We start from the raw sequence: 18452 nt of genomic DNA, 5'->3' as shown, positions 1-18452 counted from the left end.
TATCTTGTTTTGCTCAAGTCTTTTAACCTCACGATCCATTATTTCGACGGGTTCTTCGACGAGTTGAAGTTTTTCGTTGATTTGGATTTCATCTAATGGAATAGTGAGATCTTCTTTAGCAAAATATTTCTTCAAATTTGAGACGTGGAAAGTGTTATGTACAGCCGCGAGTTGTTGTGGTAATTCAAGTCGGTAAGCTACTGGTCCGACACGATCAATAATCTTGAATGGTCCTATATACCTTGGATTTAATTTACCTCATTTACCAAATAGAACAACGCCTTTCCAAGGTGTAACCTTAAGCATGACCATCTCTCTAATTTCAAATTCTATATCTTTTCTTTTAATGTCGACGTAGCTCTTTTGTCGACTCTGGGCGGTTTTCAACCGTTGTTGAATTTGGATGATCTTCTCGGTAGTTTCTTGTATTATCTCTGGACCCGTAATCTGTCTATCCCCCACTTCACTTCAACAAATCGGAGACCTGCACTTTCTACCATAAAGTGCTTCAAACGGCGCCATCTCAATGCTTGAATGGTAGCTGTTGTTGTAGGAAAATTCTGCTAACGGTAGATGTCGATCCCAACTGTTTCCGAAATCAATAACACATGCTCGTAGCATGTCTTCAAGCGTTTGTATCGTCCTTTCGCTCTGCTCATCAGTTTGTAGCGTTTGTAGCGTTCGTAGCATGTCTTCAAGCGAACGCTTGAAGACATGCTACGAGCTTGTGTTATTGATTTCGGAAACAGTTGGGATCGACATCTACCGTTAGCAGAATTTTCCTACAATAACAGCTACCATTCAAGCATTGAGATGGCGCCGTTTGAAGCACTTTATGGTAGAAAGTGCAGGTCTCCGATTTGTTGGAGTGAAGTGGGGGATAGACAGATTACGGGTCCGGAGATAATACAAGAAACTACCGAGAAGATCATCCAAATTCAACAAAGATTGAAAACCGCCCAGAGTCGACAAAAGAGCTACGCGGACAGTAAAAGAAAAGATATAGAGTTTGAAATTAGAGAAATGATCATGCTTAAGGTTTCACCTTGGAAAGGCGTTGTTCGATTTGGTAAACGGGGGAAACTAAATCCAAGGTACATTGGACCATTCAAGATTATAGATCGTGTCGGACCAGTAGCTTACCAACTGGAGCTACCTCAACAACTCGCGGCTGTACATAACACTTTCCACGTCTCAAATTTGAAGAAATGTTTTGCTAAATAAGATCTCACTATTCCGTTGGTCGAAATCCAAATCAATGAAAAACTTCAATTCATTGAAGAACCCGTCAAAATAATGGATCGTGAGGTTAAGAGACTTAAACAAAACAAGATACCGATTGTTAAGGTTCGATGGAATGCTCGTAGAGGACCCGAGTTCACCTGGGAGTGTGAAGATCAGATGAAGAAGAAATACCCGCATTTATTTCCAGATGATACGTCAACACCTCCAACTGCTTAAAATTTCAGGACGAAATTTATTTAACGGGTAGGTACTGTAGTGACCCGAACTTTTCCATGTTTATATATATATTAAATGAAATTGTTATTTACATGATTAAGTGTTTCCAACATGTTAAGCAATCAAACTTATTAAGACTTGATTAATTGGAATAGGTTTCATATAGACAAATGACCACCCAAGTTGACCGGTGATTTACGAACGTTAAAACTTGTAAAAACTATACGATGACATATATATGGTTATATATATAGTTAACATGATTTTATTATAAGTATGTATCTCATTAGGTATTTTAACAATGAGTTATATAAATAAAAACGAGACTATTAAATTAAGAAACTCGAAAACGATATATATAACGATTATCGTTATAACGTCTTACTAGGTACATATGAATCATATTAAGATATTGATACACTTGGTTAATTATGTTAAATGATAAGTAAATATATTATTAAGTGTATTAACAATGAACTACATATGTAAAAATAAGACTACTAACTTAATGATTTTGAAACGAGACATATATGTAACGATTATCGTTGTAACGACATTTAATGTATATAGATCATATTAAGAGATATTCATACATCATAATATCATGATAATATAATAATTTAAAATCTCATTTGATATTATAAACATTGGGTTAACAACATTTAACAAGATCGTTAACCTAAAGGTTTCAAAACAACATTTACATGTAACGACTAACTATGACTTAACGACTCAGTTAAAATGTATATACATGTAGTGTTTTAATATGTATTCATACACTTTTTAAAGACTTCAAGACACTTATCAAAATACTTCTACTTAACAAAAATGCTTACAATTACATCCTCGTTCAGTTTCATCAATAATTCTACTCGTATGCACCCGTATTCGTACTCGTACAATACACAGCTTTTAGATGTATGTACTATTGGTATATACACTCCAATGATCAGCTCTTAGCAGCCCATGTGAGTCACCTAACACATGTGGGAACCATCATTTGGCAACTAGCATGAAATATCTCATAAAATTACAAAAATATGAGTAATCATTCATGACTTATTTACATGAAAACAAAATTACATATCCTTTATATCTAATCCATACACCAACGACCAAAAACACCTACAAACACTTTCATTCTTCAATTTTCTTTATCTAATTGATCTCTCTCAAGTTCTATCTTCAAGTTCTAAGTGTTCTTCATAAATTCCAAAAGTTCTAGTTTCATAAAATCAAGAATACTTCCAAGATTGCAAGTTTACTTCCAAGTTTTCTAAATCCATTCCAAGTAATCATCCAAGATCAAGAGACCTTTGTTACTTACAGTAGGTTATCTTTCTAATACAAGGTAATAATCATATTCAAACTTTAATTCAATTTCTATAATATAACAATCTTATTTCGAGTGGAAATCTTACTTGAAATTGTTTTCGTGTCATGATTCTGCTTCAAGAACTTTCAAGCCATCCAAGGATCCTTTGAAGCTAGATATATTTTTCTCATTTCCAGTAGGTTTATCCAAGAAACTTGAGGTAGTAATGATGTTCATAACATCATTCAATTCATACATATAAAGCTATCTTATTCGAAGGTTTAAACTTGTAATCACTAGAACATAGTTTAGTTAATTCTAAACTTGTTCGCAAATAAAAGTTAATCCTTCTAACTTGACTTTTAAAATTAACTAAACACATGTTCTATATCTATATGATATGCTAACTTAATGATTTAAAACCTGGAAACACGAAAAATACCGTAAAACCGGATTTACGCCGTCGTAGTAACACCGCGGGCTGTTTTGGATTAGTTAATTAAAAACTATGATAAACTTTGATTTAAAAGTTTTTATTCTGGGAAAATTATTTTTATTATGAACATGAAACTATATCCAAAAATTATGGTTAAACTCAAAGTGGAAGTATGTTTCTAAAATGGTCATCTAGACGTCGTTCTTTCTACTGAAATGACTACCTTTACAAAAACGACTTGTAACTTATTTTTCTGACTATAAACCTATACTTTTTCTGTTTAGATTCATAAAATAGAGTTCAATATGAAACCATCGCAATTTGATTCACTCAAAACGGATTTAAAATGAAGAAGTTATGGGTAAAACAAGATTGGATAATTTTTCTCATTTTAGCTACGTGAAAATTGGTAACAAATCTATTCCAACCATAACTTAATCAACTTGTATTATATATTATGTAATCTTGAGATACCATAGACATGTATACAATATTTCGACCTATCATGTCGACACATCTATATATATTTCGGAACAACCATAGACACTCTATATGTGAATGTTGGAGTTAGCTATACAGGGTTGAGGTTGATTCCAAAATATATATAGTTTGAGTTATGATCAATACTGAGATATGTATACACTGGGTCGTGGATTGATTCAAGATAATATATATCGATTTATTTCTGTACATCTAACTGTGGACAACTAGTTGTAGGTTACTAACGAGGACAGCTGACTTAATAAACTTAAAACATCAAAATATATTAAAAGTGTTATAAATATATTTTGAACATACTTTGATATATATGTATATATTGTTATAGGTTCGTGAATCAACCAGTGGCCAAGTCTTACTTCCCGACGAAGTAAAAATCTGTGAAAATGAGTTATAGTCCCACTTTTAAAATCTAATATTTTTGGAATGAGAATACATGCAGGTTTTATAAATGATTTACAAAATAGACACAAGTACGTGAAACTACATTCTATGGTTGAATTATCAAAATCGAATATGCCCCTTTTTATTAAGTCTGGTAATCTAAGAATTAGGGAACAGACACCCTAATTGACGCGAATCCTAAAGATAGATCTATTGGGCCTAACAAACCCCATCCAAAGTACCGGATGCTTTAGTACTTCGAAATTTATATCATATCCGAAGGGTGTCCCGGAATGATGGGGATATTCTTATATATGCATCTTGTTAATGTCGGTTACCAGGTGTTCACCATATGAATGATTTTTATCTCTATGTATGGGATGTGTATTGAAATATGAAATCTTGTGGTCTATTGTTACGATTTGATATATATAGGTTAAACCTATAACTCATCAACATTTTTGTTGACGTTTAAAGCATGTTTATTCTCAGGTGAATACTAAGAGCTTCCGCTGTTGCATACTAAAATAAGGACAAGATTTGGAGTCCATGTTTGTATGATATTGTGTAAAAACTGCATTCAAGAAACTGATTTCGATGTAACATATTTGTATTGTAAACCATTATGTAATGGTCGTGTGTAAACAGGATATTTTAGATTATCATTATTTGATAATCTACGTAAAGCTTTTTAAACCTTTATTTATGAAATAAAGGTTATGGTTTGTTTTAAAAATGAATGCAGTCTTTGAAAAACGTCTCATATAGAGGTCAAAACCTCGCAACGAAATCAATTAATATGGAACGTTTTTAATCAATAAGAACGGGACATTTCAGTTGGTATCCGAGCGTTGGTCTTAGAGAACCAGAAATTTGCATTAGTGTGTCTTATCGAGTTTGTTAGGATGCATTAGTGAGTCTGGACTTCGACCGTGTTTTCTTTAAAAATGATTGCTTAACATTTTTGTTGGAAACTATATATTATTAACATGTATATATTATGTGATATATTAATCTCTTAACATGTTTGATATTGTGTGATAGATGTCTACCTCTAGCACAAATCCCATTGACTCACCTAATAATAATGAAGAGTCAAATATATCTTGGACTGATTCACAAGTTCCCGAAGAAGAACCGGAAGAAGAATCAGAACTGGAAGAAGAATCAGAACCGGAAGAGGAGGAACCGGAGGAGGAAATAGAACCGGTGGGGGAAATAATAAAACGGTTAAGTAAAAGAAAATCCTCAACCAACCAACCAAGGTTAATTATGGTCAATGGTGTTTCCGCCAAGGAAGCAAAATATTGGGAGGATTACCAATTCTCCGATGAATCGGATTCCGATGAGAATTCCGATGATGTTATAGAAATTACCCCAACTAAATTTAAAAAAGCAAAAGAAAATAATAAGGGAAAGGGCATAAAAATAGAGAAATCTAATTCCAACCCCGATGAACTTTATATGTATCGTCAACCCCCAAAGTCCTTAAGTTGTAACAATGACCCGGGAACCTCTAAACCACCAGGTTTTTCTAAACTGTTGTGGAAAATGACAGCTAGTATTAGGGGAACATCATATATCCCTAGAAACTTGGCAAAACGAACCAAATCCGAAGAAGAAGAAACGAGCGAGTCGGAATAAGATAGTTGTATTCGTGTGGTATAATATATGTAATATAGTGTGCTTATGCTTTATGATATATGTAAAAATTGCTTGTATTAATAAGTATTTTTTTTATGAATCTAACTCTTGTCTATTTTACAGTTTAAAAACACAAAATGGATAGACAACCCAATATTTTAAGAGACCTACCCGGAGACATGATTGATGAGATCTTATCTAGAGTCGGTCAGAATTCCTCGGCACAACTATTTAAGGCGAGATCAGTTTGTAAGACATTCGAAGAATGTTCCAAGAATGTCTTGGTTTATAAGAGACTTTCGTTTGAAAGATGGGGGATATCACATTGGGAAACCCATAAGTTACGATGTGTTTACTTTGACGCATATATTGCGGGGAACCCAAATGCTATTTTACGCAACGGGTTAAGAAATTATTTTGACTCAATGTATCCGAATACAGGACTTCATGATTTAGAAAAAGCGGCTAACATGCAACATAAAGAAGCATGCTATGCTTACAGGTTAGTAATGTTCGCTTCTCACCAAAGTGAGAAAAAGAACATCGGGCTACAGCTATTAAACAAAACGTTCCCACAAGTGATGGAGTCGGTAATTGGGGTAAGAAATGAGGTTTTTAGGTTATTACGAGACTGTTGGTCATTACGTAACCCTCGTCCCTTTGACGACGTTACAACACGCTATCTTATCAACGGCCATAACGGTTATGTTCCACAAGACCAAGGATGGGAAGTAGTCCTAGTAAAACCAGAATGCATGACTTGTTTCTGGACGTATGAATTACGTGTCTTTATTGCCTTTGCTGAACGACTTGTGTACTAGCTAGAATTATCTTCACAACTATCTTGTATCAAAGTTATTGTGTGCTATATTTCATGATTTATGTAAAATAAGCGGTATTGTAAGTTTGTAAAATATTGTATAAAAGTTTGAACGCGAAATATTATTATAATCAGTTTTTCATATAGAATTGTAGTAGTTGAATTGTATATTAGCTACTAAGTATGAACTTAACGGGTAGGTACTACCCGAATTTAAACTTATAAAACGCTAATATGAAGAAAAAGCTTTTATAAATGAGTTCATATTATGCTACGAAATACTATTAACTACTCTTAATATTCTGTATGATTAACTTGTTCCATTTGACTATTTTGAAGGAAATGGCACCGACTACTCGACACACCGTGAATATGAATGAAGAGGAATTCCGTACTTTTCTAGCTTCAAACATAGCCGCAGTACAGGTTGCGCTACATACCAACAATAACCTTGGATCTAGCAGTACCGGAAATCATGTAGGATGCACCTACAAAGAATTCACTGCCTGCAAACCTTTGGAATTTGATGGAACCGAAGGACCGATCGGATTGAAACGGTGGACCGAGAAGGTCGAATTGGTGTTTGCCATAAGTAAGTGTACTGAAGAGGACAAAGTGAAGTACGCTACGCATACCTTCACAGGTTCTGCGTTAACATGGTGGAATACCTATCTAGATCAAGTGGGACAAGATGATGCTTACGCACTACCGTGGTCAGCATTCAAGCACTTGATGAACGAGAAGTACCGTCCCAGAACCGAGGTCAATAAGCTCAAGACAGAACTTAGAGGGTTACGAACCCAAGGATTTGATATTACCACGTACGAAAGACGATTCACAGAATTGTGCCTATTGTGTCCGGGAGCGTTCGAAGATGAGGAAGAGAAGATCGACGCATTTGTGAAAGGATTACCGGAAAGAATCCAAGAAGATATAAGTTCACACGAGCCCACCTCCATACAACAGGCATGTAGAATGGCTCACAAACTAGTGAACCAGATTGAGGAAAGAATTAAAGAACAGACGGCTGAAGAGGCCAATGTGAAGCAAGTCAAAAGAAAGTGGGAGGAAAACGGTGATAAGAATCACCAATACAACAACAACAACAACAACAGCAATTACAATAATAATCGCAACAATTATCCCAACAATCGCAACATCAATCGCAACTACAACAAACGGCCCAACAACAACAACAACAACAACAGCAACTACAACAACCGTCTCAACAACAATAACAATCGCAACAACAACAACAACAACAACAACAACAATCAGAAGCAGCTATGCCAAAGGTGTGAAAAGTATCACTCGGGGTTCTGCACCAAATTTTGCAACAAGTGTAAAAGAAATGGTCATAGCGCGGCGAAGTGTGAGGTCTACTGACCAGAGGTTAACAGAACGAAAGGAACAAATGGTGTCGGAACGAGTAATGGCGGAGCAAGTAGTGTCGGAGCAAGTTATGCCAATGTAGTTTGTTATAAATGTGGAAAACTGGGCCACATTATTAGAAATTGCCCGAACCAGGAGAACACGAATGGACAAAGCCGCGGAAGAGTTTTCAATATTAATGCGACAGAGGCACAGGAAGACCCGGAGCTTGTTACGGGTACGTTTATTATTGACAATAAATCTGCTTACGTTTTATTTGATTCGGGTGCGGATAGAAGCTATATGAGTAGAGATTTTTGTGCTAAATTAAGTTGTCCATTGACGCCGTTGGATAGTAAATTTTTACTCGAATTAGCAAATGGTAAATTAATTTCAGCAGATAATATATGCCGGAATCGAGAAATTAAACTGGGTAGCGAAATATTTAAGATTGATTTGATACCAGTAGAGTTAGGGAGTTTTGATGTAATAGTTGGCATGGACTGGCTGAAGAAGGTGAAAGCAGAGATCGTATGTTATAAAAATGCAATTCGCATTGTACGAGAAGAAGGAGAACCCTTAATGGTGTACGGAGAAAAGGGCAACATGAAGCTACATCTTATTAGTAATTTGAAGGCACAAAAACTAATAAGAAAAGGTTGCTATGCTGTTCTAGCACACGTCGAGAAAGTACAAGAGCATCAATGATGTTTCCGTCGCAAAAGAATTTCCTGATGTATTTCTGAAAGAATTACCGGGACTACCTCCACATCGATCTGTTGAATTTAAAATAGATCTTGTACCAGGAGCTGCACCAATAGCTCGTGCTCCTTATAGACTCGCACCCAGCGAGTTGAAAGAACTGCAAAGCCAACTGCAAGAACTATTAGAACGTGGTTTCATTCGACCAAGCACATCACCATGGGGAGCTCCTGTTTTGTTTGTCAAGAAGAAGGATGGTACATTTAGGTTGTGTATTGACTACAGAGAGTTGAACAAACTTACCATCAAAAACCGTTATCCACTGCCGAGAATTGACGACTTATTTGATCAACTACAAGGCTCGTCGGTTTATTCGAAGATCGATTTACGTTCTGGATATCATCAAATGCGAGTAAAGGAGGATGATATTCCAAAAACTGCTTTTAGGACGCGTTATGGTCATTACGAGTTTATGGTTATGCCATTTGGATTGACTAACGCACCAGCTGTATTTATGGACCTTATGAACCGAGTGTGTGGGCCATATCTTGACAAGTTTGTCATTGTTTTCATCGATGACATACTTATTTACTCAAAGAATGATCAAGAGCACGAAGAACATTTGAGAAAAGTGCTAGAAGTATTGAGGAAAGAAAAACTGTACGCTAAGTTTTCAAAGTGTGCATTTTGGTTGGAAGATCGAAACCGTTGAAAAGTGGGAAACCCCGAAAACTCTGAAACACATACGCCAGTTTTTAGGATTGGCTGGTTACTACAGAAGATTCATCCAAGATTTCTCCAAAATAGCAAAACCCTTGACTGCATTAACGCATAAAGGGAAGAAATTTGAATGGAAGGATGAACAAGAGAAGGCGTTTCAATTATTGAAGAAAAAGCTAACTACGGCACCTATATTGTCATTACCTGAAGGGAATGGTGATTTTGTGATTTATTGTGACGCATCAAAGCAAGGTCTCGGTTGTGTATTAATGCAACGGACGAAGGTGATTGCTTATGCGTCTAGACAATTGAAGATTCACGGGCAAAATTATACGACGCATGATTTGGAATTAGGCGCGGTTGTTTTTGCATTAAAGACTTGGAGGCACTACTTATATGGGGTCAAAAGTATTATATATACCGACCACAAAAGTCTTCAACACATATTTAATCAGAAACAACTGAATATGAGGCAGCGTAGGTGGATTGAATTGTTGAATGATTACGACTTTGAGATTCGTTACCACCTGGGGAAGGCAAATGTGGTAGCCGACGCCTTGAGCAGAAAGGACAGAGAACCCATTCGAGTAAAATCTATGAATATAATGATTCACACTAACCTTACTACTCAAATAAAGGAGGCGCAACAAGGAGTTTTAAAAGAGGGAAATTTAAAGGATGAAATACCCAAAGGAGAAGCATCTTAATATTCAGGAAGACGGAACCCGGTATAGGGCTGAAAGAATTTGGGTACCAAAATTTGGAGATATGAGAGAAATGGTACTTAGAGAAGCTCATAAAACCAGATACTCAATACATCCTGGAACGAGGAAGATGTACAAGGATCTTAAGAAACATTTTTGGTGGCCAGGTATGAAAGCCGATATTGCTAAATATGTAGGAGAATGTTTGACGTGTTCTAAGGTCAAAGCTGAACATCAGAAACCATCAGGTCTACTACAACAACCTGAAATCCCGGAATGGAAATGGGAAAACATTACCATGGATTTCATTACTAAATTGCCAAGGACTGCAAGTGGTTATGATACTATTTGGGTAATAGTTGATCGTCTCACCAAGTCAGCACACTTCCTGCCTATAAGAGAAGATGACAAGATGGAGAAGTTAGCACGACTGTATTTGAAGGAAGTCGTCTCCAGACATGGAATACCAATCTCTATTATCTCTGATAGGGATGGCAGATTTATTTCAAGATTCTGGCAGACATTACAGCAAGCATTGGAAACTCGTCTAGACATGAGTACTGCCTATCATCCACAAACTGATGGGCAGAGCGAAAGGATGATACAAACGCTTGAAGACATGCTACAAACTTGTGTTATTGATTTCGGAAACAGTTGGGATCGACATCTACCGTTAGCAGAATTTTCCTACAACAACAGCTACCATTCAAGCATTGAGATGGCGCCGTTTGAAGCACTTTATGGTAGAAAGTGCAGGTCTCCGATTTGTTGGAGTGAAGTGGGGGATAGACAGATTACGGGTCCAGAGATAATACAAGAAACTACCGAGAAAATCATCCAAATTCAACAAAGATTGAAAACCGCCCAGAGTCGACAAAAGAGCTACGCGGACAGTAAAAGAAAAGATATAGAGTTTGAAATTGGAGAAATGGTCATGCTTAAGGTTTCACCTTGGAAAGGCGTTGTTCGATTTGGTAAACGGGGGAAACTAAATCCAAGGTACATTGGACCATTCAAGATTATAGATCGTGTCGGACCAGTAGCTTACCAACTGGAGCTACCTCAACAACTCGCAGCTGTACATAACACTTTTCACGTCTTAAATTTGAAGAAATGTTTTGCTAAAGAAGATCTCACTATTCCGTTGGACGAAATCCAAATCAATGAAAAACTTCAATTCATTGAAGAACCCGTCGAAATAATGGATCGTGAGGTTAAGAGACTTAAACAAAACAAGATACCGATTGTTAAGGTTCGATGGAATGCTCGTAGAGGACCCGAGTTCACCTGGGAGCATGAAGATCAGATGAAGAAGAAATACCCGCATTTATTTCCAGAAGATACGTCAACACCTCCAACTGCTTAAAATTTCGGGACGAAATTTATTTAACGGGTAGGTACTGTAGTGACCCGAACTTTTCCATGTTTATATATATATTAAATGAAATTGTTATTTACATGATTAAGTGTTTCCAACATGTTAAGCAATCAAACTTATTAAGACTTGATTAATTGGAATAGGTTTCATATAGACAAATGACCACCCAAGTTGACCGGTGATTCACGAACGTTAAAACTTGTAAAAACTATATGATGACATATATATGGTTATATATATAGTTAACATGATTTTATTATAAGTATGTATCTCATTAGGTATTTTAACAATGAGTTATATACATAAAAATGAGACTATTAAATTAAGAAACTCGAAAACGATATATATAACGATTATCGTTATAACGTCTTACTAGGTACATATGAATCATATTAAGATATTGATACACTTGGTTAATTATATTAAATGATAATTAAATATATTATTAAGTGTATTAACAATGAACTACATATGTAAAAATAAGACTAATAACTTAATGATTTTGAAACGAGACATATATGTAACGATTATCATTGTAACGACATTTAATGTATATAGATCATATTAAGAGATATTCGTACATCATAATATCATGATAATATAATAATTTAAAATCTCATTTGATATTATAAACATTAGGTTAACAACATTTAACAAGATCGTTAACCTAAAGGTTTCAAAACAACATTTACATGTAACGACTAACTATGACTTAACGACTCAGTTAAAATGTATATACATGTAGTGTTTTAATATGTATTCATAAACTTTTGAAAGACTTCAAGACACTTATAAAAATACTTCTACTTAACAAAAATGCTTACAATTACATCCTCGTTCAGTTTCATCAACAATTCTACTCGTATGCACCCGTATTCGTACTCGTACAATATACAACTTTTAGATGTATGTACTATTGGTATATACACTCCAATGATCAGCTCTTAGTAGCCCATGTGAGTCACCTAACACATGTGGGAACCATCATTTGGCAACTAGCATGAAATATCTCATAAAATTACAAAAATATGAGTAATCATTCATGACTTATTTACATGAAAACAAAATTACATATCCTTTATATCTAATCCATACACCAACGACCAAAAACACCTACAAACACTTTCATTCTTCAATTTTATTCATCTAATTGATCTCTCTCAAGTTCTATCTTCAAGTTCTAAGTGTTCTTCATAAATTCCAAAAGTTCTAGTTTCATAAAATCAAGAATACTTCCAAGATTGCAAGTTTACTTCCAAGTTTTCTAAATCCATTCCAAGTAATCATCCAAGATCAAGAAACCTTTGTTAATTACAGTAGGTTATCTTTCTAATACAAGGTAATAATCATATTCAAACTTTAATTCAATTTCTATAACTATAACAATCTTATTTCGAGTGGAAATCTTACTTGAAATTGTTTTCGTGTCATGATTCTGCTTCAAGAACTTTCAAGCCATCCAAGGATCATTTGAAGCTAGATCTATTTTTCTCATTTCCAGTAGGTTTATCCAAGGAACTTTAGGTAGTAATGATGTTCATAACATCATTCGATTCATACATACAAAGCTATCTTATTTGAAGGTTTAAACTTGTAATCACTAGAACATAGTTTAGTTAATTCTAAGCTTGTTCGCAAATAAAAGTTAATCCTTCTAACTTGACTTTTAAAATCAACTAAACACATGTTCTATATCTATATGATATGCTAACTTAATGATTTAAAACCTGGAAACACGAAAAATACCGTAAAACCGGATTTACGCCGTCGTAGTAACACCGCGGGCTGTTTTGGGTTAGTTAATTAAAAACTATGATAAACTTTGATTTAAAAGTTGTTATTCTGGGAAAATGATTTTTATTATGAACATGAAACTATATCCAAAAATTATGGTTAAACTCAAAGTGGAAGTATGTTTCTAAAATGGTCATCTAGACGTCGTTCTTTCGACTGAAATGACTACCTTTACAAAAACGACTTGTAACTTATTTTTCCGACTATAAACCTATACTTTTTCTGTTTAGATTCATAAAATAGAGTTCAATATGAAACTATAGCAATTTGATTCACTCAAAACGGATTTAAAATGAAGAAGTTATGGGTAAAACAAGATTGGATAATTTTTCTCATTTTAGCTACGTGAAAATTGGTAACAAATCTATTCTAACCATAACTTAATCAACTTGTATTGTATATTATGTAATCTTGAGATACCATAGACACGTATACAATGTTTCGACCTATCATGTCGACACATCTATATATATTTCGGAACAACCATAAACACTCTATATGTGAATGTTGGAGTTAGCTATACAGGGTTGAGGTTGATTCCAAAATATATATAGTTTGAGTTGTGATCAATACTGAGATATGTATACACTGGGTCGTGGATTGATTCAAGATAATATATATCGATTTATTTCTGTACATCTAACTGTGGACAACTAGTTGTAGGTTACTAACGAGGACAGCTGACTTAATAAACTTAAAAAATCAAAATATATTAAAAGTGTTATAAATATATTTTGAACATACTTTGATATATATTTATATATTGTTATAGGTTCGTGAATCAACCAGTGGCCAAGTCTTACTTCCCGACGAAGTAAAAATCTGTGAAAGTGAGTTATAGTCCCACTTTTAAAATCTAATATTTTTGGGATGAGAATACATGTAGGTTTTATAAATGATTTACAAAATAGACACAAGTACGTGAAACTACATTCTATGGTTGAATTATCGAAATCGAATATGCCCCTTTTTATTAAGTCTGGTAATCTAAGAATTAGGGAACAGACACCCTAATTGACGTGAATCCTAAAGATAGATGTATTGGGCCTAACAAACCCCATCCAAAGTACCGGATGCTTTAGTACTTCGAAATTTATATCATATCCGAAGGGTGTCCCAGAATGATGGGGATATTCTTATATATGCATCTTGTTAATGTCGGTTACCAGGTGTTCACCATATGAATGATTTTTATCTCTATGTATGGGATGTGTATTGAAATATGAAATCTTGTGGTCTATTGTTACGATTTGATATATATAGGTTAAACCTATAACTCACCAACATTTTTGTTGACGTTTAAAGCATGTTTATTCTCAGGTGAATACTAAGAGCTTCCGCTGTTGCATACGAAAATAAGGACAAGATTTGGAGTCCATGTTTGTATGATATTGTGTAAAAACTGCATTCAAGAAACTGATTTCAATGTAACATATTTGTATTGTAAACCATTATGTAATGGTCGTGTGTAAACAGGATATTTTAGATTATCATTATTTGATAATCTACGTAAAGCTTTTTAAACCTTTATTTATGAAATAAAGGTTATGGTTTGTTTTAAAAATGAATGCAGTCTTTGAAAAACGTCTCATATAGATGTCAAAACCTCGCAACGAAATCAATTAATATGGAATGTTTTTAATCAATAAGAATGGGACATTTCATATACCAATAGTACATACATCTAAAAGTTATGTATTGTACGAGTACGAATACGGGTGCATACGAGTAGAATTGTTGATGAAACTGAACGAGGATGTAATTGTAAGCATTTTTGTTAAGTAGAAGTATTTTGATAAGTGTCTTGAAGTCTTTCAAAAGTGTATGAATACATATTAAAACACTACATGTATATACATTTTAACTGAGTAGTTAAGTCATCGTTAGTCGTTACATGTAAATGTTGATTTGAAACCTTTAAGTTAACGATCATGTTAACTGTTGTTAACCCAATGTTTATTATATCTAATGAGATGTTAAATTATTACATTATCATGATATTATAATATATTAATATATCTTATTATGATATATATACAGTTAAATGTTGTTACAACGATAATCGTTACATATATGTCTCGTTTCGAAATCATTAAGTTAGTAGTCTTGTTTTTACATATGTAGTTCATTGTTAATACACTTAATGACATGTTTACTTATCATTTATCATGATTAAACATAGTGTATCAATATCTTAATATGATTCATATGTATTTAGTAAGACGTTGTTATAACGGTAATCGTTATATATACCGTTTCGAGTTTCTTAATTCAATAAACTCAATTTTATGTATATAACTCATTGTTAAAATACCTAATGAGATACTTACTTATCATAATATCATGTTATCTATATATAAAATCATATATATGTCATCATATAGTTTTTACAAGTTTTAACATTCGTGAATCACCGGTCAACTTGGGTGGTCAATTGTCTATATGAAACCTATTTCAATTAATCAAGTCTTAACAAGTTTGATTGCTTAACATGTTAGAAACACTTAATCATGTAAATAACAATTTCATTTAATATATATAAACATGGAAAAGTTCGGGTCACTACAGTAGTTGTGAGAAATTCATTAAGTTTTGTGTAGGAAGTTTATAGGCTTCAACTACCAATGTTGCATCTTTCAACTACATGTTACAAAATAAAAAGTACAAGACTTCTAATGATAAAACTTTTTGAGGTTGGTTACATTCCATGCCCTTGGTACTGGTTTACCGATTGTTGTTTCCAGCTTGTAGGAGCCTTTGCCCAGCACTTGTGCAATTACATAGGGGCCTTCCCAATTTGGTCCCAAATTTCCTTCGTATTCCACTTTTCATGCACTGTTTAACCTTAGGACATATTCTTCTACTTTGAAGGTTGAGGGTTTCACTCTTTTGTTGTAATAGCCTTCAATCGCTCGTTTGTACGAGGCCTCCCGAATCACAGCTGCCTCTCTTCTTTCCTCGAGTAGATCCAAGTTAACTCGAAGATTTTCTTCGTTATTTTTGTTGTTCCCAGTTCTTTCTGTTAGCACTTGTATTTCTGCGGGAAGCACGGCTTCTGTTCCGTATGCAAGACTGTAGGGTGTTTCGCCATTGCTTCGCTTTGGTGTTGTCTTGTGTGCCCACAGTACCAAGGGAAGCTCATCAACCCATCCCTTTTTGCACTTACCTAAACGCTTCTCTATTCCTTTGATTATGTCTCGGTTTGTTACTTCCACCTGTCCATTACCTTGGGGATGATATGCCAAGGTGAAGTTTTGCTGGATTTTCAATTGCTTGCAAAATTTTGGGAATATTCCTTCTGCGAACTGTTTTCCATTGTCCGAAACTATTTATTGTGGAACTCCGAACCTGCACACGATGTGTTCCCAGACAAACTTTTCTATTTGCTTACCAGTTATTGCTGCCAAGGGTTTTGCTTCGGCCCACTTTGTAAAGTAGTCAATTGCCACTAGTAAGAATCTTGGGCTCCCAGGCGTATCATTGATGGGTCCAACAATGTCTATTCCCCATTTTACGAATGGCCACGCAGATGTGACAGAGATTAATTCTTGTTTCGGTAGCCTTGGGACATTTGAGTGGATTTGACAAGACTCACAAGTTTGCAGCACTGTCGTGGTGTCATGATGCATTGTAGGCTAATAGTACCCTAGTCTCTTGATTTTTGCGACTACTTACCTTGGACCCGCGTGTAGACCACATATCCCTTCGTGCATCTCTTGGATTATGACAGTTGCTTGCTTTGGCCCTACACATCGGAGCCATGGAGTGAGAAAGGATCTTCTGTATAGCGCTCCGTTCATCATTTTGTATGAAGGTGCCTTTATCCTTATCTTCCTTGCTTCATTTTTATCCTCTGGTAACTTTCCTGTTTCAAGGTATACTTGCAGTGGAGTCATCCATGTTACCTCGTCTTCTTGTATGAGGTCATTGACTTCTTCTGCTAAGATCAATTTCTTTTCTAGTACCTCCACCAAGACTTCCTTTGCAAGATGCTCAAATGTCAATGAAGCAAGTTTGCTCAGTGCGTCTGCCTTCTTATTTTGACTTCTTCAGACATGTTCAATTTTAAAACTTTTGAAGCTTTCAATTAGTTCTTTTGCCTTTGACAAGTACTGTTGGATGGTGGGTTGCTTTGCTTCGAAAGTGCCCTTGATCTGGTTAGATACTAGTTGTGAGTCGACGAAAGCTCGGAGATGAAGGATTTTTAATTCCTTCGCCATTCTCAATCCTGCTAGAAGAGCTTCGTACTCTGCTTCGTTATTGGTTGTTGCGAATTTGAAATGAAGTGCATAAGTGAACTCTTTTCCTTTGGGATTTACTAACATTAGACCAGCACCTGATCCATCAGAGCTTGACGTACCATCAGTGTACAACTTCCATTCTTCATTTTCGATCTTTGGGGTAATAACTTGGGTTGAGTTCTTCGTGTCTTCTTCATTAACACTATCTCTTTCGGCGATGAAATCTGCTAGAACTTGTCCTTTGATTGCATGTCTGACCCGGAACTAGATGTCATGCTCCCCTAACTCAATGGCCCATTTGGCCATTCTTCCCGATTTTTTAGGTTTTGAGAGTACTTGCCTGATTGGTTTGTTGGTAAGTACCACTATCTGATGTGCTTGGAAGTATCTTCGGAGTTTCCTAGCTGTATGGACAAGTGCTAGAGTGAGTTTCTCAAGTTCTGGATAATTCAGCTCTGCTCCTTGAAGTACTCGACTAACGAAGTATATTGGTACTTGTGTTCTCTCTCGTTCGGTAACCAATACTGTGCTAATACATTCTTTCGAAGCAGCAAAGTATATGAAGAGTGTTTCTCCTTCTTCGAGCGAGGTTAAGGTAGGGAGTTTGGCGATGTACTCCTTCATTTCGACGAATGCCCTCTCCGCTTCTTCGTTCCAGACGATTTTCTTTTTTCCCAAGCATCCCTTCAGAATTCTGAAGAAGGGTAGTTGTTTCTCTATTCCCTTTGATACGAATCTGCTAAGTGATGCTAGTTTCTCATTCAGGCTCTGCATGTCTTTTATGGTTGCGGGGGTTTGGAGTTGTTTTAGCCTGTCCACCTTTTCCGGTGATATAATACCCAAGGAATTTTCCTTCTTCAACTCCAAAGGAACATTTCTTCGGATTCAGCTTCATGTTTATTGCCCGAAGCCTGTCGAAAGTTTCCTAGATGTCCTCTATCAAATTTTCTTCCTTCCGAATTTTGATTACCATGTCATCTACAT

The 18452-nt window shown here is 35.3% G+C and overlaps 1 protein-coding gene across 1 annotated transcript; it reads right to left on the bottom strand.

Moving 5' to 3' along the window:
- Positions 1–16055: 16055 nt before the first annotated feature.
- LOC139890270 (uncharacterized) lies at positions 16056–18242 on the bottom strand. Its single transcript, XM_071873163.1, has 5 exons — positions 17809–18242; positions 17341–17721; positions 16903–17274; positions 16619–16788; positions 16056–16525 (listed from the first exon to the last, which is right to left on the bottom strand). Exons 1-5 carry the CDS (start codon positions 18240–18242, stop codon positions 16056–16058), a joined length of 1827 nt encoding a protein of 608 aa, XP_071729264.1.
- Between the last annotated feature and the right edge of the window lie 210 nt (positions 18243–18452).

Source organism: Rutidosis leptorrhynchoides, chromosome 2, assembly GCF_046630445.1.
Source record: "Rutidosis leptorrhynchoides isolate AG116_Rl617_1_P2 chromosome 2, CSIRO_AGI_Rlap_v1, whole genome shotgun sequence".
In the NCBI taxonomy this organism is placed as follows: domain Eukaryota; kingdom Viridiplantae; phylum Streptophyta; class Magnoliopsida; order Asterales; family Asteraceae; genus Rutidosis; species Rutidosis leptorrhynchoides.
This window is presented reverse-complemented; position numbering and strand designations above follow the sequence as displayed.